The sequence below is a fragment of the Eptesicus fuscus genome, chromosome 16 (assembly GCF_027574615.1).
Source record: "Eptesicus fuscus isolate TK198812 chromosome 16, DD_ASM_mEF_20220401, whole genome shotgun sequence".
In the NCBI taxonomy this organism is placed as follows: domain Eukaryota; kingdom Metazoa; phylum Chordata; class Mammalia; order Chiroptera; family Vespertilionidae; genus Eptesicus; species Eptesicus fuscus.
In genome coordinates, this window is record NC_072488.1 from 23,119,670 (window position 1) to 23,143,614 (window position 23,945).

A 23,945-nucleotide genomic window follows, 5' to 3' on the forward strand; every position below is an offset into this window, starting at 1 on the left:
TCAGTGTCCACTGGGATGATTATGTTGGTGGGGGCTGGGGAAGGTCGATGGAGCAGGGCCTGGCAGGGGGCCAAGAACAAGTGTCCAGGACAGGTGTTCAGAGTCAGTGCCAAGGGAACGATGAGCATCAGTGGTTGGTGGATCAGAGGGCCTGATCTGGAGATAAGAGAGAGAAGGTCAGAAGTGTGATATGGACGTGGACTGCAGCGTGGGCTTCTAGGCTGCAGTATTTGGACTTGTTCCCTGTGAGAAGCCCTGACAGCTTCAGAGTTGTGGTATGAGTGTTTTGAGAGGATTATGTAGTGTAAGTGGACTTTATTTTAAGAGACACATTCACAGTGGCTTTATGTACCTGCCTAGATGTGGGTAAAGGAATTTCCTTAAAGTATGACACATGTTCCAGAGAGCCTGACCCAGCGCCCAAAGCCATGCTGACTATCTCCTGGCTTTGAGTTAAGGTGTCCATTAGCAGTCAGGGGTATTCCAGGGTAAGGAGGGGGAGATTGCAACGCGGTGGGAGGAACCGTTTGCAGGTGGTGGGCAGGTTCAGTAATTGGATTGTGGTGATGGTTTCATGGGTGTATACACAATGTAAAACTTACTAATTGTATACTTCAAGTGAGTGTCGTTTAGTGTATGTCAACTATCCCTCAATAAAACTGTTTTGTAAAAGCCAAAACCAAAAAGTAACCCAACCATTAATTACTTAATTTCACGACAGGATTGTTGTTGATGGGGCGGCCTGGCTGACCCAGCTGAGCTCCACGGATCCTGCCTCCTCATGCACCTGTGGCCACTTGGCTGGCTGCCTGGGACTGACTGCTCGTCTGGAAGACCCTGGAAGGGGAGAGACCGCACTGCTTCCCACACCTCCCTCATCCTCCCCCCATTCCTGCAGCGGGCTTGCCTGGGCATAACCTCATGGTAATGGCTGGGTCCGCAACAAGGAGCAGAAGTGCACAGGCTCTTTTTAAAGTTCCTTCTGTGTCAAGTTTGTTATTGTTCCATTGGCCAGCACAAGCCACCTGGCCAAGCCTGGACATTGTGTTAAGGCACTAAGAAATTTGGGGCAAAATGCATAAATACGGGGATTTCATTAATTGGTCTATCAATGCAATTAGCCTATCATGTACCTTAATGATGTTTTTTTATTTGGATTTATTCCATCAAGAAAGTACTTTTATGCAATGATAATTTCTTAGATATAATTTGCCATCTTTTTAAATCTCATACTGGATGTAATTTAGCTATTGATTTTATATGTTTGCATTAATTATATGTGAGGGATAATAAGGTTTTGTTATGGTATTTATCACATTGTCATGTTCTGTTAAGATTTCTTTTGCTATTTTTGTTATACTAGAGGTCCAGTGCACGAAATTTGTGCATGGGTAGGGTCCCTAGGCCTGGCCAGCGATCAGGGCCAATCAGGTTCCCTGCCTCCTCCTTCCCTGACTCCCTCAGTGCCCCGCTGCCACTGCTGGTTGCCTGCCATGTTCCGTGCCACCCCCTGGTGGTCAGTACATGTCATAGTGAGAGATCGAACTCCCATTCTCTGGTCGACTCCCAAGGGGACACTTTGCATATTAGCCTTTTATATATATAGATGTGGCTATAAAAATGTTTCAAAATAGTTTAACTTCCAGCAAAAATAAGTTTAAATATTCTCCCTTGATTTCAATGGTTGAATATGTTGACCTTCCCTCTCTAGCTAGCTGGGATAAAACTATTTTTTTTTTCTTCTAATTAGAACTGTTTTTAAAAAAACATTTTACTCTGGACTATATTTGTAATATTAACCCTGGAAGCAAATTAAATTTTGCAGCTGAGGGATCAGAGGCTTAGTTCAAGCTGCCAAGTTCATCTAAGATCAAGCAGAGAGCAAGTGGAGGAGGCAGGCTTGAATCTTCCTCTGACTTAAAATTTGATTCACTAAGCTATACCAAGGTAAGAACATTTGTCTAAGTGATAAAAATCTATGTTTTTGTATAGAATGTACTTCCCACTTTTCCCTTCTCCACTTTCTCTTCCCCACTCCTCACGTACTCTTCCCTCCTCCTACTACTTCTTCCTTTTATTCATTTAATAACACATCAGGCACTGAACTAGATTCTGGGAATTTACAGATGACTCTGTAGCATATCCTACCCTTAGTTTATAGAAGCTGTAAATAGGTAAATGGGATATAGAAAATCCTCCTATTTTAAATATTTACAAATCTGAGATGTTACATGTCAGTTTGGTGGGTTTGCTGATGAGAGTGGGAAATCTTTATGATATGATGGTTTTAAAATTCTTTTTTTTTTCATCGATTGCTACTTTTTTGTTGTTGTTGTTAATACTCACCAGAGGATATTTTTTCCCATCGCTTTTTCAGAGAGAGTGGAGGGGGGAGGGTGGGAGGCAAGGGAAAAGAGAGGGAGAGAAACATCAATGTGAGAGACACATCAACTGGTTGCCTCTCACACACACCCTGATTGGGGGCGGGGCGCAAACCCACAAACCAGGTATGTGCCCTTGACCAGGAATCGGACCCGCAACCCTTTGGTGCTTGGGCCAATGCTCCAACCACTGAGCAACCCCGGGCAGGGCTGATTGCTGCTGATTTTTTTGTGTTTGTTTCACTTTTTTGTGCTTGTTTATTTGCAGGATGTTTCTGGATCCTGTGGTGGTCCTTATTGTTTTGTCACTTGTTTCTTAGGTGGCTCATTCTTCTTTGCTTTATTATCATGATAGTGCAGCCTTCTCACTTGAGATTTGAATTAACTGAACAAGTTTATCTTTATATCTCAGATTCTTTGTTCTGATTATCCAAGCTAGTTCTTTTTTTTTTAATTAATCTGAGAGACACAGAGAGAAAGACAGACAGAGAGATAGAGATATATATATAGAGAGATATCAATGCGAGAGAGAGACATCACACATTTGCCTCCTTGTAAGAGCCCCAAACCAGGGCCAGGGATCAAACCTGCAACCCTTCTGTGGTTGGGCTGATGGACACTCTAACCACTTATTAATACCAGCCAGAGCTGGCATTTGTATTTTTAATTAATAATATAAAATTTCATATCCTATATAATAAAAGCCCAGTGACCGAACGGCACAGGACGACCGGTCAACCAGTCGACATGACATTCACTGACCACCAGGGGGCAGACGCTCAATGCAGGAGCCCCCTGGTGGTTAGTGTGCTCCCACAGTAGGAGCACTGAGCGGCTGACCAGGATGAGCAGCTGCTCCCGCTGTGGGAGCAGCCACTCAGAGGGTGGGTCCACAGCTGCTTGGCTGACTGGGATGAGCGGCACTCCCACAGCGGGCAGTCCCTGCAGGCCACGCCCCCCACCAGTGCATGAATCCCCTGCACCGGGCCTCTAGTATTCATATAATGTCTAATAATATATATACACAAACTTTTAACGTTAAAAACATTCGTTTTGGGGGATTATTTATTACCAATATATTTCCAATTTGTCATATGCTCTTCAATTAGTATGCTTTGTGTCATAATAAATTGAAAAATTTTACTAAATCTATTAGAAAAACAAAATTCAACTGAGTAATTTGAAGATCTAATTGGCTTTATTAAGGGATTAATGAATTAGGCAACATCCCATCTAGCAACTAGAAGGTTCGCTCCAACAGGCTGTACAAAATAGAATGGTTTTGCCTGGCCGGTGTGGCTCACTGGTTGAGCATCAACCCATGAACCAGGAGGTTATGGTTTGATTCCTGGTCAGGGTACATACCCAGGTTTGGGGTTCAATCCTGGTTGGGGTGTGTGGGGAGAAGCAAGCAGTGGATAGATATCTCTGTCTTTCTCTTTCTCTCTCCCTTCTCTGACTCACTCTCCCTTCTTCTCTCTAAAATCAATAAAAAAATAAAAATAAAGATAAAGATAACTTGACCAAAATCAAATAGTTCTTTCCCTCTGTACCAATATTGTTTCTAAATCATTCCACAAGAAACAGTAGTATTAGAAATTAGGAATGTAACTTTCATCATTAAAAATAATTTTATCTGATCAAATGATTCATAGGGCTGATTGTCTTGATTAAACGGAAACCATGAATCATCCATCACATTCTTTTAAAATATGCAGAGTCTTTTAGGAAAGCACACCCATCTTTAATGCAATTTCCTCAGGATTGTGTATTTTATCTTGTCAATGATTAAACAACTCTTTAGTGCTTGTGTTAAGAACTGTTTACTGCCCTGGTCGTTGTGGCTCTGTGGTTGAGCATGGACCCATGAACCAGGAGGTCATGGTTTGATTCCTGGTCAGGGCACATGCCCTGGTTTCAGGTGTGCTGATTGAAGGTTCTCTCTCATCATTGATGTTTCTATCTCCCTCTCCCTCTCCCTCTCCCTTCCTCTCTCTGAAATAAAAACATACTTTTTTTTAAAAAAAGAAACTGCTTACCTAAAGCACTTGAACTTGCAATATGTAGAATCCTCCCCACCCCACAACCGCCTCTCTTCAGAAGGTGATTCCAAGAATGAGCAGTGATTTTCTTTTCTGAAAAAGGAAAAAAGATCGAAGGTACCTGGGTTGAACTGTTTATAGGTATTTATGGGTATTTGTAGGATTAGCTTGAACTGAGATAAAATAAAATTAGTATCAGTAACAAAGAGGTGTTGTTTCATGTCTCCAGGATTTGTAGGACCAGAGCTTCAAAACAAAAACAAAAAACAGAAAAGCCCATTTCCCCTTGTAAAATTCAGTATTCGTTTCTTTTTCTCATACCTAGCTAAAAAGAAAGAAAAAAATCTAAAGCTTTTTCATTGTGGTAAAATACACATAAAATGAATCACTTTAACCATTTTATTTTATTTTTTTAAATATATTTTATTGATTTTTTTTACAGAGAGGAAGGGAGAGGGATAGAGAGCTAGAAACATCGATGAGAGAGAGAGAAACATCGACCAGCTGCCTCCTGCACACCCCCCACTGGGGATGTGCCCGCAACCAATGTACATGCCCTTGACCAGAATCGAACCTGGGACCCTTCAGTCCGCAGACTGACGCTCTATCCACTGAGCCAAACCGGTTTCGGCCACTTTAACCATTTTAAAATGTAAAATTGAGTGGCATTAAGTCCATTTGCATTGTTGTGCTACCATCACCACTCTCCACCTCCAGTAGCTACCCTCCTACTCTGCCTCAATAAATTGGTCTCAGTACCTCATATAAGTGGGAATCATACAATACCTGTCCTTTTGTGTCTGGCTTATTTCACTTAGTTTTCAAGATCCCTTCGTGTTGTAGCATGTGTCAGAACTTGCTTTGTTTTTAAGGCTGAATAATATTCCATGTGTGCTTATATCACACTTTGTTTACTAGTATTCATCCACTGATGGACACTTGGCTTGTTTCTACCATGTGACTACTGTGAATAGTGCTGCAATGAACATTGGTGTACAGTCAAGTAACATCTTAAATTGCCATGGAATCCCACCACTTTTTCCTCTTTCCCCTCCTCCATGCCCCTGTCCCAGTCCAGGTCTCAGCCCCTCAGGGTAGGGACTGAAGCTACACAGCCCCACAGGTGTAAAGAGGACTTTATATATATGTGTATATATATATATATATATATATATATATATATATATATATATATATATTGATATCACAGAGGAAGGGAAAGAGAGAGGGAAAGAGATAGAAACATCAATGATGAGAGAGAACCACTGATCAGCTGCCTCCCGCCCCCCCCCCCCCCCCCCCCCGCTCTGGGGACCGAGCCCACAACCCAGCACACGCCGTTACTGGGAATCGAACCTGGGACCCTTCAGTCCACGGGCCGACGCTCTATCCACTGAGCCAAACCAGCCAGGGCTAAAGAGGACTTTTTATAACACCCTTTATCTTTACCCTTTCTTCCTTGGCTGGACTTTGTCTGCCAGGTTTATTTATAAACCACACAAGCTCATTAACATGACCAAGCATTTCAGTAATCCACCTTTGTTACTGCAGGAAGGCACTTCTCAGGGGTAAGACAGGGAGACATGGCTGAGAAGAAAAGCAAGAGAGACTCTATTGGAATGGATGTGAAGGGATGCCGAACAAACAATGGGTTTGTCCAAAATGAAGACATCCTAGAAAAGGACCCAGATCCAGGCAGCCCAATGGACAGCCCGCAGCACTGCTCCGTGGGCATCCTTGGCCCCGGGGAGCTCGACTTCAAGGACATCCAGCCCTACGCAGGGATGCCCAAGGAGGTGCTGTTCCACTTCTCAGGCCGGGCCCGGTACCGGGTGCCCCGCGAGGTCCTCTTCTGGCTCACCGTGGCTGCTGTGCTGGTGCTCACGGCCGGCACCATAGCCATGATCGCCGTCTCTCCCAAGTGCCTCGACTGGTGGCAGGCAGGACCCATGTACCAGATCTATCCCAGATCGTTCAAGGACAGCAACCAGGATGGGAACGGAGATCTTAAAGGTGCCTGGGGGAGAAAGTGTTGGGTGGGGACAGGATGGGGTGGGTTTGTGGCATTCTCTGTCCTTGAAACCGAATTATGTCCAGGTTGTATGGTAAGCACAGTCCAGTAGGACTGGTCACACTTTGTGATGTTTTTAAAAGCCATTCAGCAAAACTCAGAAATTCTTCCCATATGATGAAAGACGACTTGGAGGCCTTTGAGCCTCCCCCCTTACCCCCCCCCCCCCCAAAGTTGTTTAATGTACTTCTCACTAAGTACATATGCTTGGTTGGTCATCAATTCTGACTTCTTACGTAGGGCAGGGTTCCTCCTGAAAGTGTCCTGCTTCTGTGCACTCTATAGCCCATCATCTCACGGTGGCAGCTTGGAATTTCTTTGCCATCACATGTAGTGGCTAGGTGGGCACTCTGGCCGAGAGTTTCTTATCAGTGAATAAAACGTAAGTAATATTTCAGCAAAATATTGTGATGTCATTAAAAAGTATAGGGTGAGTCTTTAAAGCATAAATGCTGAGAAATGAAGGAAAGGAAAAAAGGTATAGCAGTGTGCTGGTCATTAATTGAATTAAAGGCTATTTAAAACAATATCTATGTTATAATTGAATTAAAGGCTATTTAAAACAATATCTATGTTATATTAAATATAAAGTAGAAGTAAAAATTGTATTTTAAAGTTACACTGATAATCTCCTAGTGAGTTAAGTGTAGAATGTCCTTATTTATTGTTTAAATTATTGTAAAAATGTAAAATTATGCCAGACAGCAGGTATAAACTGGAACTGTCCTGGGGAAATCTGTTGATATGGTCACCCTAGTTAAGGGCGGCAAGGAGAAATAAACAAACTGGCCCTGGCCTCGTAGCTCAGTTGGTTAGAGCATCGTCCCAATACACTAAGGTTGTGTATTAATTTATTTAATTAAGTTTATTTAATCAATAAATGCATCAATAAGTGGAATAAAAGATTGATGTTTCTCTCCCTTTCTCTCTCTCTCTCTCTCTCTCTCTCTCTCTCTCTCTCTCTCTCTCTCAAGTCAATTAAAAAAAAAAAGAAAGAAACTAATAGGGTTTTTTAATTTTATTTTATATGGTTGTTCTGATAGTGGTATTTGGTTTAAAGAACGGAAAACAGAATGGTTATTTAACTGAGTGTGGGGAGTAGGAATGAGCTTAATCTAACCTTAAAATAATACAAATAAACTCAAAATCTCCAACTTTTCTTTTGCACACTCATATCATTTTCTCTCTTTTTAAAAATCATCCTATATCTTCACTAATTGAAATACTGTTAGTCCTTCAAGATGCAGTTCAGACCCATTTCCTGCATTCATGTTTATTTCCTCCCTCTAATCCTTCCTCATCAGCGTGCTGCCCTCCCTCCCGAGCTCCTGCTGTGCTTTGGACTTTGTTTATGGCACCTTCTGACACCGCCTTGTCATGGGCTGGGTGACTTCACTTCCACACCCCTCCACCCACCCCAACCCCCAATGGCCCTAGCACCTGCTGCCTTTTATGTGGTATGTGCTTAGCAAAAGGGATAGTTTTTGACAAAATAGACCTAAACTCCCTAAACCCAAAGATACATTCCCCACTTCCTGGTTCTCCCTTTGTAACTGTCTTCTAGACACAGTCCTTTCCCCCACCCCGCCCATGCAGAAGTAAAGCATTCCTGTGAAGCCTTTTATAAGCTGAATGGGCAGAGGTGAAGGAGCAATCACCATGAATTTATATGGGAAATTGTTGAGCATCCCCAGACCCAAACATAACCTATCAAATCATACCAAGTAAAAAATAAAATCTAAAGTAACACTAACATATAGTAAAAGCAGAAAAAAAATACGATATACAGGGCACAGCTTACTAACAGAGGCACAAAATAGAGATAAAATGCAGATGCTCAGACACAGTTCAAGGCTATGGGGCTTGATGCTGGGATGCTGAGCATAGTTCCCTGGAAGGAGCTTGGCAGGGCCATTCTCAGCTGCTCGGGGTACCACCGCCTCGGTAACAGCTGCTGCAAAAACAAATGCTAAACACGCTTTTTTCGCTTTTCACCTTTTTTCTTGAAAATGAAAACCCTCTTCGATTGCTTTCAGTTAGCAAAAACAGGTATTAATGTAGGTGTTTTTTTAAAAAAGCAAAGTGGAGCCATGGGACTTTCAAAAAGTGGGGGATACCTGTATACCCCATTCATCTCTTACATTAGTCATTTCCAATAACTTTTTCTTGAAGAGCTGGCTGCTTCCTGTAATCAATAGGTATTGGTCCTTGAGGTTGAGGGGCTTTTGTTATTATTTGAAGAAACCATTGTAGGTTTCAGTTTGGTTTTGGTGATTGCCTTCTGTCCCCTAGACTAGAATGTGAATCTGGGATCTCTTTTTTACTTCTGCTTTGTGTCTGTCCAGCCCATTGTTTTTATCATCTTGTTCCTTTGTGCCCATTCTTAAGCTATATCATGCTGTTGTCCTGACTTAAATCAAAATTCTTTTGCTGCCTGTTGACACACTGTGAGGTCTCAGAGCCACCCATATGGGGGATTTGACGCACAACAAGGACAAAAATGGGCAGCCTGTGACAGGGGAAGAGCCCTATGCCAGAGGCAGGTGACTGTGTTTGGGGCACAGTGACCTCTGGCCTGCAGTGTGACGCTGACAGGCTCTGACTGTAGGAGGCTTATAGGGGTCCCACTGAAAGTTACTGGAGATTGAATACTAGACAACTCCTGAGCCTACACTTAAAACGCTGAATTAGAAGCAAGCAAGCAAACAAACAAAAACACCTACCATAGCCCTAGCCAGTTTGGCTCAGTGGATAGAGCGTCGGCCTGTGGACTGAAGGGTCCCAGGTTCGATTCTGGCCAAGGGCATATGACCAGGTTGAGGGCTCGATCCCCAGTAGGGGGTGTGCAGGAGGCAGCCAATCAGTGATTCTCTCTCATCATTGATGTTTCTATTTCTCTCTCCCTCTCCCTTCCTCTCTGAAATCAATAAAGATATATATTTAAAAAGAACAACAAACCACCATACTATCTGCTAATTACCCTACAAGGTTCCAAGTACAAAGCGTTTCACTCCCGCACCTCTTCTCAGCCAAATCTAGAATTCCCATCTACATTCTCGTCTTCAGCACTGTCCAGAGGAAATAGAATTACATATGTAACCTTACATTTGTTAGGAGCCACATTAAAATAATTTTTAAAAATCAGGTGAATTAATTTTAATAATGTACTTTGGTTAATAGTTCAACATATAATCACAATAAAAATATTAGATTTTTGACATTCTTTCTTTTCATACTAGGTTTTCAAAATCCAGTGTGTTCTCTATTTACAGCACAACTCAGTTCAGACTTAGTCACATTCAAATGCTCAATAGCCCACGTGGCAAGAGGCTCTCACACTGGACAGCGCAGCTTAGACGAAGGGACCCTCAGGGGCCGTGTGTTATTCTTCTCTGTTCCTTGGCTCTTAGCCCAGCATGGGGCCTAAATCAGGTGCTCAAAAGCCATGTGTAGAATGAATTCACAATACTGTATCTTGGTTTTAAATGTGTAAAATGAACAAGCCACAGACAGGTTTTATGTTATTGCAGCTATGTTAAAGGTTATTGCTAGAAGACTAATTTGCTGTTGTTTGTTGAACTAAACCTTGCTATTTGAATTTTCACTCAAATTCGAATTCTGTCTCCATATACATATTTTGATTTTAAGCATATTCCTTTAATTTTTAATCCTTCAACCAAAACACCCAAACTTTATTTACTTTTTTTTTTTCATGGACTTGATTTTCTTCTTTTCTTTAGGTATTCAAGATAAACTGGACTATATCACAACTTTAAATATAAAAACTGTTTGGATTACTTCATTTTATAAATCATCCCTTAAAGATTTCCGACACGCTATTGTAGATTTCCGAGAAATCGATCCCATTTTTGGAACAATGAAAGATTTTGAGAATCTGGTTGCAGCCATACATGATAGAGGTAAACCAAATGGACACTGGGTCAGAGGGGTGGGGTTTGAAAAAAGCATTTCCCTAAATGCTTCCGTAAAGCATTTTTTCCTTATCTGTCATGTATGATTCTAATATAATCTTTACCTAACATTTGAAACATTTTCATTCATTAGGTTTAAAATTAATCATCGATTTCATACCAAACCACACCAGTGATAAACATGCTTGGTTTCAATGGAGTCGTACCCGGACAGGGAAATATGCTGATTATTATATCTGGCATAACTGTTCCCATGAAAATGGCATAACCACACCACCCAACAATTGGGTAAGTACCAACTTGCCTGGTTTTTAAAATAAAAAATGATCAGATCTTTGGGGATTAAACTGGATATTTATAAAGCCCTTTTAAAGAAAACACACACACACACACACAAAACTAATGGGTATAGTTTATGAGAAGCGGAAAGTTTCCCAAACAAATAAAAATAAGGTGCCCAAGCCTCCCACTGTCACTTGGATTTCTGATTTCATTGTAGAGCTAATGCATTCTAGTAGATTAAAACCTATACTCTCTGTTAGCCTTTCCTTCCCTCCTTCCCTCACTTCTCACTTTGTCCCACTTAGATTCCATGCCCCAGTAGTTTCATAGGTGTCTTGCTACGCTCCAGACCCCCTCGCCTTTCTGACATTTTGCCTTCTCATCCAACAAAACCCTAGTCATAAATGAACCCAACTATCCACTTTTCTTTCTCTGGACCTTTGCCTTTGGAAGTAGCACACACCCATTGTCCTCACCTGAAGTGAGCCATCCAGTCTCTTTGGGAAGTCCAACAGGTCAATGCCCTCCCTCCTCTGCAAACATCCTAAATGCATTCTCCCTATCTTATCACTCTCAGCAGTAAACTCTGCTGTTCAAAGAGAGAACAGTAGCCAGCAAACCTGCCTGCCCCCACTCCCACCCTCTTAATCACTTCTTTTGCAACAGAGGTTACCAGATTTACAAATAAAAATCCAGGAAGCCCATCCTGGCTTTTTCCCCCTCATTGTTCTCCATATTCATTCATGTAGTTTTGGTATGCTGGACTCATACAATTTCACTGTGTAAATATTCTATGATTTACTTACCTACTCTTTATATATGTGTGTGTGTGTGTGTGTGTGTATACATATATATATATTAGAGGCCCAGTGCATGATTGAATCATGCACGTGTAGGGTCCCCTACATGCTTTCGCTTTCGATCGCGGGGGAGCTGGGTGCCTGTCCGCTGGTGCACCAGGCCTTTCAGAAGCCTCCGGCGTGGCGGAGGCTTCTGAAAGGCCTGGTGCCAGAGCAGACAGGCACCCAGCTCCCCCGCTTTTGATGGTCCGTGGAGGGATGTGAGCTCGCTGCCCCAGAGGCCCCTTCTGTTCCGCAGCACAGCCATGGCGCAGACGCTGAGCTCGTGCCGCCACTGGCAACGCGAGCTCAGCGTCCCACTGGCCCAATCGGCTACCCCGGCCACCCCAAGTCCCGCCCCTGCGCCTCCTGCTGGCCCAATCGTGAGCGTAGCGAAGTGATGGTAATTTACATATTACCATTTTATTAGGTAGGATACTAGAGGCCTGATGCACGAAATTTGTGCAAGAGTAGGCCTTCTCAGCTGCAGCTGCCTTGATCCTTCCTCGCAGCTGCAAGTGGCTGCCTGGATCCCTCCCTCCCACCTGCAGCGGCTGCCTCGATCCTGCAGCTGCAGCCCTGGCTTCATCCTGGCTAATTAGCATATTACACTTTTATTATTATAAATATATATATATATTTTTTTTAATTGATTTCAGAGAGGGAGGGAGAGGGAGAGAGAGATAGAAACATCAATGATGAGAGGGAATCATTGATTGGCTGCCTGTTGCATGTCCCACACTGGGGATCGAACTTGAAACCCAGACATGAGCCCTGACTGGGAATCGAACTGTGATCTCCTGGTTCATAGGTCAATGCTCAACCACTGAGCCCACCCCAGCTGGGCTACTTACCTACTCCTTAGCTAATGGATAGTTGGGCTGTTTTCGGTTGTTTTTACTATTAATGATGCCATCGTAAACATTCTCATTAATCTGTTTCACACTTACTGGGGCATGTGTGAAAGAGCTTCATGAAGGCAAATAACTCGGAGCGCAGTTACTGGGGGCAGGATACCACATGCTTAACTCTACGAAGATAATGCCAAATTGATTATCGATGTGGTTATACCAATTTATACCCCTTCCCACAGCATAAAAATACATATTCTCATTAATGGCTGGTACTGCCAGACTTTGTAATTTTTACCAAGTGAACATAAATTGGTAACACATTGAAGTCTTCATTTTACATTTATCTAATTGCTAATGATGATTTATCTAATAACTAAGAATGTTGAATATCTTTTCACATATCTATTCACTTGAGCTTCCGTTTCTGTGAAACACCTGTTTATGGCTTCCCTACCCCGCAACCCCCATTTTTTTTGTTGAATTGCTGGTCCCTCGAAATGGATTTGTGTAGTTCTTCTTGTATTCCAGATACCGATTCTTTTTTTCTCGGTTATATATATTGTAAACGCCTTATCCTGGTTTGTGTCCAGGTGGGCCATGAGGTGAGCTGGCAAGGGTATGTTTCCTCAAAAGGCAGCAGCCAGTTGTTACCATAGAAATGTGGACCCACTGTTATTAGGTCTTCCAACTAATAAAAAGAAAACAATGCATGCAGTATTTGACACTGTACTGATTTTCTCTTTCTGGGAATGCTCACATCCTCGGCTCCATGCCATGACTCCCCTGGTTGACTCTCCTACATGTCCACCACTCCTTCTCAGTCTACTCCAAGGGTCCTTAAATGTGAGAATTCCTCAGGGCTCTGCCTTGGGACATTTGTTCATGTCATGCTAAAGAGAACATCTGGACAACATTGAAAAACAGACGGATTTTGCAACACATCAAAACCACGTTTGGAGAGATTAGGCCATTGGGTGGTATTTTAGGAATTAATTTGCCTAATCCTCTCCCTGGAAGGAAAACTCTAGGGATTTGTACACTCAGCCTGGGATGAGGGTCAGGGATGGTAATTATCACGTTTTTTATGGGCACTACCATCATATGAATGATACCAAGTAACTGATTTGCTATTTTCTGTTTGCTAGCTAAGTGTATATGGAAATTCCAGTTGGCACTTTGACGATGTACGAAACCAATGTTATTTTCACCAGTTTACAAAAGAGCAACCTGATTTAAATTTCCGCAATCCTGATGTTCAAGAAGAAATAAAAGTGAGTATAGACACCTACTCAGACTTCCCTATGACATGGTTAAGTTGTTATCTGATACACTTTATGTTGAACAATAACTGTGCGGGGAAAAATCAAGTTGTGTCATTAAATTCTGGGATTAAGGAGTCAGTCAGATGCAAACATAGACTCTCAGATATGCTAGTGGCGCCTTCCTTCCTTTAACCCAAAATAATTGAAATGGGAGGGAGGCAGAAACACCTGGTACCTACCTGAGCTCTGAGTTGCCCCTGTGCCTAACGCAGTGATGGGCAACCTTTTGAGCTTGGTGTGTCAAACTTCGCCAAAAAACTGATCATAACTCGGGTAGTGTGTCACTTTGAGGAAAAAACATTATTTCGCAAATGTTTCATCCTCAGAAGCAGCAAATGTTTCATCCTCGGCATGTGGCTGCCTCAGCGGCCGCATGTCATCAGAAATGGCTACGCGTGTCAGTGCTGACACGTGTGTCATAGGTTCGCCATCACTGGCCTAACGGGTGGTAGACAAGCAGGCAATTACAATGAAGTGTGCTGAGGGACCATGACGGTGGGAAGTAGGAGGAAGGAAGGATCATGGGCTCTGGAATATGAGCTACCATCGAGCTACTGTCCCATCTCCCCCACCGCCCATCTGCAAGAGTTAGGGCATCAGCATGACCTCATTAAACCTTAAATAAAATAAAACCCACCTGCAGACCCTTGAGTGCACAGGGAAGGCACCTAACCTGGGTGTGGAGTCATGGAGTGGGAGAGATCAGGGGAGGTTTTTCAGGTGAAGCAATGATAAGTAATGGACGAGGACAAATGAGCCAGGCTGAGAGGCATGGGTGGGAGTGTTTCAAGCAGAGAGAAAGCATGGAGAATGGCACATTAGAAGTGTCAGGAGTTTTCCAACATGGCTGGGACATGGCGTATAGAGCGGGAGCTTGATTCAACAAGACTAGAGAGGATCTAGGTCTGAGTGGCATTGAAGGTTGTGGTAAGGCTGTGGGTGTAAAAGGTCTTAGAAAAATAATATTTGATTTGTATTTTGAAAAATAAATCTGGCTTTGGGGAAGAGGGAGTAGAGCAGGTTTGGAGGCAGAGAGAGGCCAGGAAAGAGGGTGGTACAGTAATCAGGGAAGAAATGCTGGCGTTGGACCAATGAGGTGGTGTGGATTTGCAGAGAAATCATCAGGACTTGGAGAGGAGGCTGGTGTGACTCCCGGATTTGGGATTTGGATGCTGACTGGGTGATGGTGCCATTTCCTGAGATGGGAGACACAGGAAGTGGAGAGGGGATGTCTTAGTTATGTAGTTTGTGCTCTCTCTGTGAGACATCCAACTGTTAGGTCAAGGAGCTCAGGGAAATGTCTGGTCTAGAGATAGAACTTTGGGACTTGTTGACGGATGGATAATGCCTGCAGAGGTCAGACAGCTAATATCAGGGAGAGAGCCAGGCTGGCTGTGATGAGCAGGGGGGTCAGTTGCTACTTAGCTCGAGCTGGTTGTTGTTATGTGGGAATGAGGGCCAGGTGTTGGTAGACCTTTCAATAAAAAAAAAATAATAAACATCAGATAAACGTCAGTCTCTTATTTGATAAACGGGAAAACGGAGGCCTGGAGAGGTCAAGTGGGTGAATCGGTAAGTGTGCCATAGGGTTTCCGTTCTGCTGCCACTTCTTACTTACTGTATGACCTTGGCCAAGGTATTCCATCTCCCTGTGCCTCAGTTCCCTCGTTGGTAAAATAGGAACGATAATAGTACATACCTCACAGGGTTGTTTGCGGATTGACCTTTGTAGTGCACGTTGGACAATGTATTCTTTATTATGTAAGTACTTGTTAAATAATCAATAAGTGGATAGATAAGTGAGTAAATACTGTTGTGAAGTGAAATGAAGAGAAGGTATAAGATGGAACCCTAGGGAGCTCTAAAGGCCTGTTGAGTAGACAGACAAGGAGTGACAAACCAGGAGCGGGGCGTCCTGCAGCGAAGGGATGTATTTGTAGAAAACGAGGTTAGTCAGCAGCGCCAAACATGGCAGAGAGTTCAGGAAATTTAAAGGCCAAAATGTCAGTTGACTCTAGCAGGAATACCTCATTTACCTCACAGACACCCTGCAGGTGGGTTTTATTTTACTTAAGGTTTAATGAGGTCATGCTGATGCCCTAACTCTTGCAGATGGGCGGTGAGGGAGATGGGACGGTAGCTCGATGGTAGCTCATATTCCAGAGCCCGTGATCCTTCCTCTACTCCCGGCTCCTGGAGGACTTAGCAAAGAATTTTCCCAAGACTTCTGAGCAGCACTGTGGTCAGTCCCCCACACCCCCCTCCGTTGCCTATACTCAGAGAATATAGTATTCTCTCTGTATATCCTAGACTTTAAAAAAAAATACATTTTATTGATTTTTTACAGAGAGGAAGGGAGAGGGAAAGAGAGAAACATTGATGAAAGAGAAACATCAATCAGCTACCTCCTGCACACCCCCTACCGGGGATGTGCCCACAACCAAGGTATATGCCCTTGACTGGAATTGAACCTGGGACCCTTGAGTCCACAGGCCGATGCTCTATCCACTGAGCCAACCCGGTTAGGGCTATCTTAAACTTTCTCATTCCCTCTTACGATGGATGACCTGGGGTTTATGTCATTATCAAAAGGAAGTCTTAGAGATCATCACATGTAAGAGCAGAGCTTCTCTTTCCCAAACCTGGCTTTTTAGGAAAGGTTTGGCTCAAGGTTTTGTGAATTTGGAATATCAATAATGCTGAAATAATTCCTTTTTTACTCAGAGCAGTGAGTTGCTTAAGGAGAAAAGAATGAACAGGTGCCTGGTGGAAAACCAGGACTGTGTGATGTCATGGGAGTTAGACAGGAATCGGGGACACAGTGTACTACCCCCAGAGTCCTGTGGCACCTACATGGGTCATCCGGTCCTGGCAGAACCAGGCTCTGTGCCCATTTCCACACCCGGCACCCAGGGAGAGCTTAATTGGAGTAAAAGAGGGTTAGTGATTAAAACCTGGTGCTCTCTTTTCTCACCTGGTCAAGAGCATAAATAGCATGAAGCAAATCTTTTTCAACAGCAAATTTTGGATTGTCTGAGTGAAAACCTCAGCCTTTAAAATGACTCTCAAAAATAAGCATCCAGCTCTTGCTGTTTTGCTTCATCAAACAATGATAATATCTCTTACTGGACTAAAGTGAAAACCCCTGCCAAGGCCATCAACCTTTGCTGGTGCACACATTTCTCATTCTTTAATGCCGGGCCAATAGTTAATGAGGCTGAGAACCCCTAAGAGGATAAGGACCCACTAGTCGCTTTATTCCGGGAAATGAGTGCTCGGAAGCTTCATGTTTACAGCATCTTGGTGTCTAATGGTTTCCACATTTTTGTCAGGGGCTGCTTGCTTGGCTGGGTTATAGCCATTTGTGCGTCACCCCCACCCTGATCCTGTCATTGTTCCCTCTTGTAAAGAACAGCGCCACCTGGAGGTGGGTCCCGGTTGTGTGGAGTCTGAAGTTTCTACACATTTGGGGTCTTCTTAAAATAAAAAGACTGTAAAATTAGGTGCAGAGACATGAGTGTTTATTTAGAAGGAGGAAAGACGGTGGGAAGAAGGGGCTCGTACAAGTGAGGGGTCTTTAAGCTTGGAACCTAGAGCGACCTAGATCCTGTTCTACAAATGAGGTGCCTCAATATCTGTTGGCTTCTCTAGCTCCGTCTCTAACCATCTGCCCTCACTTCTTGTCATTCTGCAGTGCTGATTCCTGGGCAAATCTCACTATTTCACCCTCTTGTATTACCTTGTTCCTCTCCTTGAAAGCTTTATCCTGGCTTTGATTTAAATATTTTTTGCATTACAAGTTGATTGTCTAGTTGGGGATTCTAAAAATACTCTGAAGACAGACCTGTCGGTTGTATTTTGCTCATGGTTGTAGTTCCAGAGCTTGGCTAAGTGCCTGGCCCAGAGTTGTAACTCAAATACTTATTATTATTTTTTAAATCCTCACTCAAGGATATTTTTCCATTGATTTTTAGAGAGTGGAAGGGAGGGGGAGGGGAGAGAGAGGGATAGAAACATTGATGTGAGAGAGACACATCAATATGAGCCCCGACCAGGATTTAGTCTGCAACCGAGGTACGTGCCCTTGGCCAGAATCGAACCCTGGGACCTTTAGTCCTTGGGCCAACTCTCTATCCACTGAGCCAAACCGGCCAGGGCTCTGTTCCCTTCAGCAGGTGAAAGTTGGCTACTTAACTCTAATACTTTGAATCGCAGGTGGTTCTGCTCTAATATGAAACCTTCCATTCAGCAAGGGAAGAGCCACGAGCAATGTGGGGAGAGCCACTCACTGTCGCTTCACATAAGGGTCAGTGCTGGAATAGGCCAGGCTGCGAGGGGATGCCTCATGGTGGGAGGGGGAGCTGAGAACTAGGCCCTCTGCTTTTCAAGAGCCTCGTCCTCCCAACTGCCCCAGTACAGGCCAAGTCAAGTCAGTTTCTGCCCTCCACGACTGGTTCATGCTGTCCACTAACAGTCCACAATGTTGTTGTTGTGGTTCTCCTCCTCCTCCTCCTCCTCCTCCTCCTCCTCCTCCTCCTCCTCCTCCTCCTCCTCCTCCTCCTCCTCTTTCTTCTTCTCTTCTTCTTCTTCTTCTTCATTGATTTTAGAGAGAGGAAGGGAGAGGGAGAGGGAGACATGCCCCCCACTGTGGATTGAGTTACAACCCGGGCATGTGACCAGGAATCAAGCTTGTGACCACCTGGTGCATGGGACAACACTGTCACCTGAGCCACACCGGCAGGCCCAGAATATTCTTCCTCATCTCACCCCCTGATGGAATCCCACCGGCCACATTCAAACACTCGCTCTTCCTTCTCTGGGAGCACCCACCCACCCACATTAAATTCAGTCTTCTTGGAGCTCCAACAGCCCGGCAGACAGAGAACTCTCCTCTTAGGAGGTTGACCTGCGCTCGGCCTTGCATTCTTAGGTAACCCGCGTTCCCCGACTATTCTGTAGATGCCTCGAAGTCAGGGAACATGCCATAGTCCTTAGGTGTCCCAACAGTACCACACCATGTCCGACTCATTCCGGCTCGCTGTACTCCCCTCTTTAGTGCAGGAAGGACTTTCCCTAAGGACCGGGCGGTGTGTCAGAGGCCAGGGAAATGGAAATGAAGCAGACTTGCCTCAGGAATCTCCCGGTCTGGTGGCAGGGCCATTCATGACCGGGTGCTTCACTGGTTCTATTTTCTCTCAGTTTGGAGTCATGGTTAAGAAGCTGGGCATGAGGAAGATATGGTCCCAGTTTCTCCTGAGTCCGATCTTTCATTTTGAATGGATTCTTTAAACTTTGCAAACATGCTTATAACATCAGTTGCAAATGTAACATTCGGAATTCAAATACGAGGGAAGCATGGGAGTCTATAAATACAGTTTTTGAGTTTATTCTACTGAGACACTACTATGCTAAATAGATGGAAATACACTATGAGTGCTTGCATGTTTTGGGTGGGGAGATGGCTGCTTTATTAACAGACAAAATCCTTATTAAACATTGTGATAATGTCTTTAATGTAACCAAGTATTTTACTTCTTCGTTTTAGGAAATTATTCAGTTCTGGCTCTCGAAGGGTGTCGATGGCTTCAGTTTCGAGGCTGTTAAGTTTCTTCTAGAAGCAAAACATCTGAGAGATGAGATCCAAGTGAATAAGACCCAGACCCCGGTAAAGTATTGCTTTAGCTTTTCCCCCGCCTTTTCTGAAAATGTCATGAGTGTTTTTTCTTTTTTAGTCGGAGACACCAGTTACCAGAGATGCGTTCTGTCCTGTCTGTAGAAAGCGCTTTAAATAATTTTCTTTAGCGAACCCAGAGGAATTTCAAATGCACATGACCCGATCGATGTTCCCTTCCCCTGGTTCGCTCAGGAGCCAGGGGCCCGTGAGGAGTCCTTCGGTGACAAGGGTCCTGAGGGCGTGGACAGTGTGGACTCTTCCAAGGGCCACCACTGCTCACTGCAGTTTTGGCATCTCACTCAAGTTCCCCAGGCGCTGTTGTGCGCATTAAAGAGCACACAGGTGGGCGGGCACAGCATTAACACTTGCTGAGAGTCTATTGCAGGGGTGGGGGATGTCCGGCCCGAGGGCCGTTTAAGGCCCCCAAAATCATTTGGTCTGGCCTTGCCAAGGCATTAGGGGTGAGATAACTAAATGTTTGACCAAATAGAGCAGGCTAATTTTTAACTTGATAATTTTGTATGGACCGTGAGCGATGTTATAAATACCCAAAGGGCCCTTGGCTGAGAAAAGAAGGGTCCCCACCCCTGGTCTATTGTACGCTGTGTGCTGTTTACTTGGGAATACCTTATGAGAGTGGTTTCATGATCCCCATTTAGCAAATCTTAGAGAAATGAACTTATCAGGGATCAGAGGTGACAAATGGAGTTACAACCAAGCCTAGCTCACTACAGCATCTGGGCTCTCTGTGGTGCTACACCTGTGGTTCTCAACCTCCAGGCCCCACTCTTCCCCCATCACTGATGAGAGATGCTAATCACATGCCACTCTCTTCCTCGGGTCGACCGCCACTCTACAGTCACTCTGTTTTCAAGGCCAAGTAGACAGTAGTCCTGAAATGCATTTCAGAATAATGGATTTGTATATTTACACAACGGAATGTCAAAATAAATGCATTACAGTGACACATAGCAATGCAGGTGAATCTTAGCAATGTAATGAGTAGCAAAAAAATACCTAAAATGATCATACATAGAATGATGTCCCTTTTATAAAGTTAAACAAGTGAAATTCATATGGATATCAAGTGTATTATCAAGCTTTTGTCCTAAATTTATGGGTACTATGATTTCATTAAAACAAACCAATTACCTAAAGAGAAGTTGGCCGTGCATGGGCTAATTATGATAGCACATCATGAACTGAAGGTTATGATTGTCTCTTTTTTTCACACGTGACTTTCAATAAGAAGTGGGGGGAAAGGTGATTAGGTAGCCGGTGGTCTAAAAGAGAAGCACTTATCCTTGAAGAGGAAATCTCAAAATAATCTTGGTAATTAATAATGAGATGTCATAGGAAAGGCATACCTTGCCAGTCTTGACAAATGATCAGAACAATGGGATTTGTGTGCTATCCAAGAAAAATGTAAAGATTATGTAATTTCAGGAAGAGACCCGAGATTCCAAAAAATTTACCTGTAAGTTCACCTATTTTCCAAAAAAGTGTCCACTGAATGAATGGTAACTCAGGTTTGGATTTTCCAGGCTGTCCATGTCCATCCCCGGACCTACGACCTTGGCTTGTGTTAGATACAAACTTTTCTTAGGATTCTAGACTATTTAACCTTGGGAAGGCATAGAATATGTACCAGGAAAAATTTCTGAAACCCTGGAGAATATAACAGTGAAAATAAAGGCTAGAAGTGGTAAACAAACAAAACAAGTTTAAATGCATGCTATTAATACTTTGTGAGCAGATAACGTATAGGTATAAAAATGAGCTCTATAATCATTAAGATAATTGGTTTTTTTTGTCTTTAAAAAGTCGGGAGCATTTAGGACAATTAAATGTTCCGGAGGAGGATTTTGTTAAATACATTTGCTACCAATGTTTAGATGATAATTAGAATTTGTTTATTAGATTTATAGTTAATAATTTAAGTATCAAGTGAAATACTAATAGTCATGAATATTTTTTACCCATACAACCCTTTGAGCACTGGAAGTGCTAGAGACAGTCTGTATTCACATTATTGGACGTGGGAAATGATGGTAACTGTGCTGTCCTATTTTCAAAGGACACAGTCACACACTACGCAGAGCTGTACCATGACTTCACCACCACGCAGGTGGGAATGCACGACATTGTCCGGAGCCTCCGGCAGACAATGGACCAACACAGCAGGGAGCCTGGGAGATACAGGTAACAATAGGATGTGCTTCCTTACTTCCTGGTGCAGCAGTTTATCCTTTACATCCAGGCATTCTCAGGAGGTTCAAGTTATAATTGAACAAACTTGTGTAATTACAAGCTATATATATAAAAGCCTAAGTGATGGACCAACTGTTCGACCGTCTGATCAGTAGCTATGATGCGCACTGACCGCCAGGGGGCAGATGCTCAACGCAGGAGCTGCTGAGCTGCGGTGACTTGGCAACTGCAGTTCTCGGGTGACACACTCGGAACCAGAGAGGAGGGAGTCCGATTCCAGGGTGTGTCACCCAAGAACCGCCCTCTTGCAATCCGGGACCCCCTCGGCAGATGTCAGAGAGCCAGTGTCGGCCTGATCCCCACAGGCCAGGCCGAGGGACCATGCACCGGGCCTCTAGTGTATTATAACTCAGGCCCGGGCCTGTTATATTCTCTTGTTGCTTAACTTTGCTGATTTTCAGTTTCCTCTTTTGTAAAATGCTAACCATAGTACTTATTTCACAAGAACTTTGTGAAAATTAAAAGATAATGTTATCTAAATGTTATCCATTATTATTATTTGACCTGTTGGTATCCCTGTACAGTATGAATCCAGTGTTTCAACTAAACATTAGTAGATCACAATGGTTAGGGACATGCTTTGGAATCAGATGGTCCTGAGAGGGACGCCTGCATAAGGGCTGTGTGACTTTGGGCTGGTCAGTTGTACATAAGTCTCAGTTTTCTCATCAATTAAAAGGTCATAGTCCTCGCTGGTGTGGCTGAATTGGTTGGAGTGTTGTCCAGGACACTGAAAGGTGTTGGGTTCAATTCCCCAGTCAGAGCAGATACCCAGGTTGTGGGTTTGATCCCTGGTCAAGTACATAGGAGAGACAACCAATTGATGTTTCCCTTGCACATCGATGTTTCTCTCTTATTCCCTCTCCCTTCCTCTCTCTCTAAAATCAAAGGAAACATATCCTTGGATGAGGATATATATAAAAAAAGTGATAGCCACATCCTTATAAAACTGTTGTGAGATTAAATGAGATAGTGTATATGAAGCATTTAAAACAGTGCTTAGCACATAATAAACAAAATAAACTTAACCCTTATTAAATTTGTGTAATCACTCAACGGAATCAATAGGAAAGGAGTTAAAGAAATTTCTCCTTAAAGTTGGTCCTCTGATTACTATCCCCATTTTATAGAGAAGGAAACTGAGACTCTGAGCATGCAGCTAATGGTCACACATGTAGTAATGGCATGAGAACTGAAACACTTGGGTTCCAGATACACTTGTTTATTAACATAATGACTCAAACAGCAAAAGCCAGCATTGGTGTGGGTCATTTCAGGCAAATAACTGAGTGTGCCCTGGTACAAAAGTGAGACTTTACAAGGATTCAAATACAAGGCATGTTTTTAGGGAACCCTCCTCCCCTTACCTTATATGCAGATATATCCATAAGATTCTAAGGGGAGTTATGAGAATTGCCAGTCTTCCTGGAAGTGACTGAGTTTTTTATTAGACTAAAAAGAACAATATTGAGATCTAAATGTTTTAACTCGTAGACATGGCCTTAGTATTAGGCTAGTCTTTGGGTTTATTACAGTGAGAAATTGTCCAGGTGATCCAGCATTTATTTCTTGGTCATCTGGCTTTTTCTAGTGAGTCCCAGCCCAATATGGTTAATAGTGTGCATTCATCGCCCACATCTTGTTAATCAGATGTAAGCACGTTCCTAGGCCTGAAGACATTGTACGCTGCCAACTCCCACAGGTTCATGGGCACCGAAGCCTATGGGGACAGCATTGACAGGACTATGATGTACTACGGGCTGCCTTTTATCCAAGAAGCAGATTTTCCCTTCAACGATTACCTCACAAGGCTAGACAGTCCTTTTGGGAACAGTGTGTTTGAGGTTATCACATCCTGGATGAAACATCTACCAGAAGGAAAATGGCCTAATTGGATGGTAAGTTCTCATGCCCAGCTCTGCATATCTGGTGCTGGTGAGCTTATGGAATAAGTTACCTCTAAAATGAAGGATGTTTGTCTCCTATTTGGTGATTGTTTGAGCTAGTCTTGCCCTGGCTTCTGACCGGGTTCTTTTCATTTGTCTTCATTCTTTTCCCTCTGGTTCTCAGGCTATACTCTCAATTGATCTGTCTTCAAGTTTGCTGATTCCTCTGCCAGGCCAAATCTGTCGAGCCACTCTACTGAATTTTTTATGTATTTTGCTTTTCAACTGAAATGTCTACTTGGTTCTTTTTCATTATTTCTCTTTATTGATATTATCTATTTGAAGAGGCATTATTCATCATGCTTTAAAAAATTCTTTAGATTTCGTTTAG

The 23,945-nt window shown here is 43.3% G+C and overlaps 1 protein-coding gene across 1 annotated transcript in view; it reads left to right on the top strand.

The window, feature by feature from the left end:
* Positions 1-1,744: 1,744 nt before the first annotated feature.
* The window catches only part of SLC3A1 (solute carrier family 3 member 1), a 31,548-nt gene continuing 9,347 nt past the window's right edge, over positions 1,745-23,945 (top strand). Inside the window, exons 1-8 of the mRNA XM_008162181.3 lie at positions 1,745-1,947; positions 5,975-6,436; positions 10,235-10,414; positions 10,560-10,714; positions 13,547-13,672; positions 19,269-19,388; positions 21,475-21,599; positions 23,371-23,566. Of these exons, the coding sequence (XP_008160403.2) occupies positions 6,007-6,436; positions 10,235-10,414; positions 10,560-10,714; positions 13,547-13,672; positions 19,269-19,388; positions 21,475-21,599; positions 23,371-23,566 (1,332 nt within the window). The 5' untranslated portion in view covers positions 1,745-1,947; positions 5,975-6,006. The remainder of the gene's footprint in view (positions 1,948-5,974; positions 6,437-10,234; positions 10,415-10,559; positions 10,715-13,546; positions 13,673-19,268; positions 19,389-21,474; positions 21,600-23,370; positions 23,567-23,945) is intronic.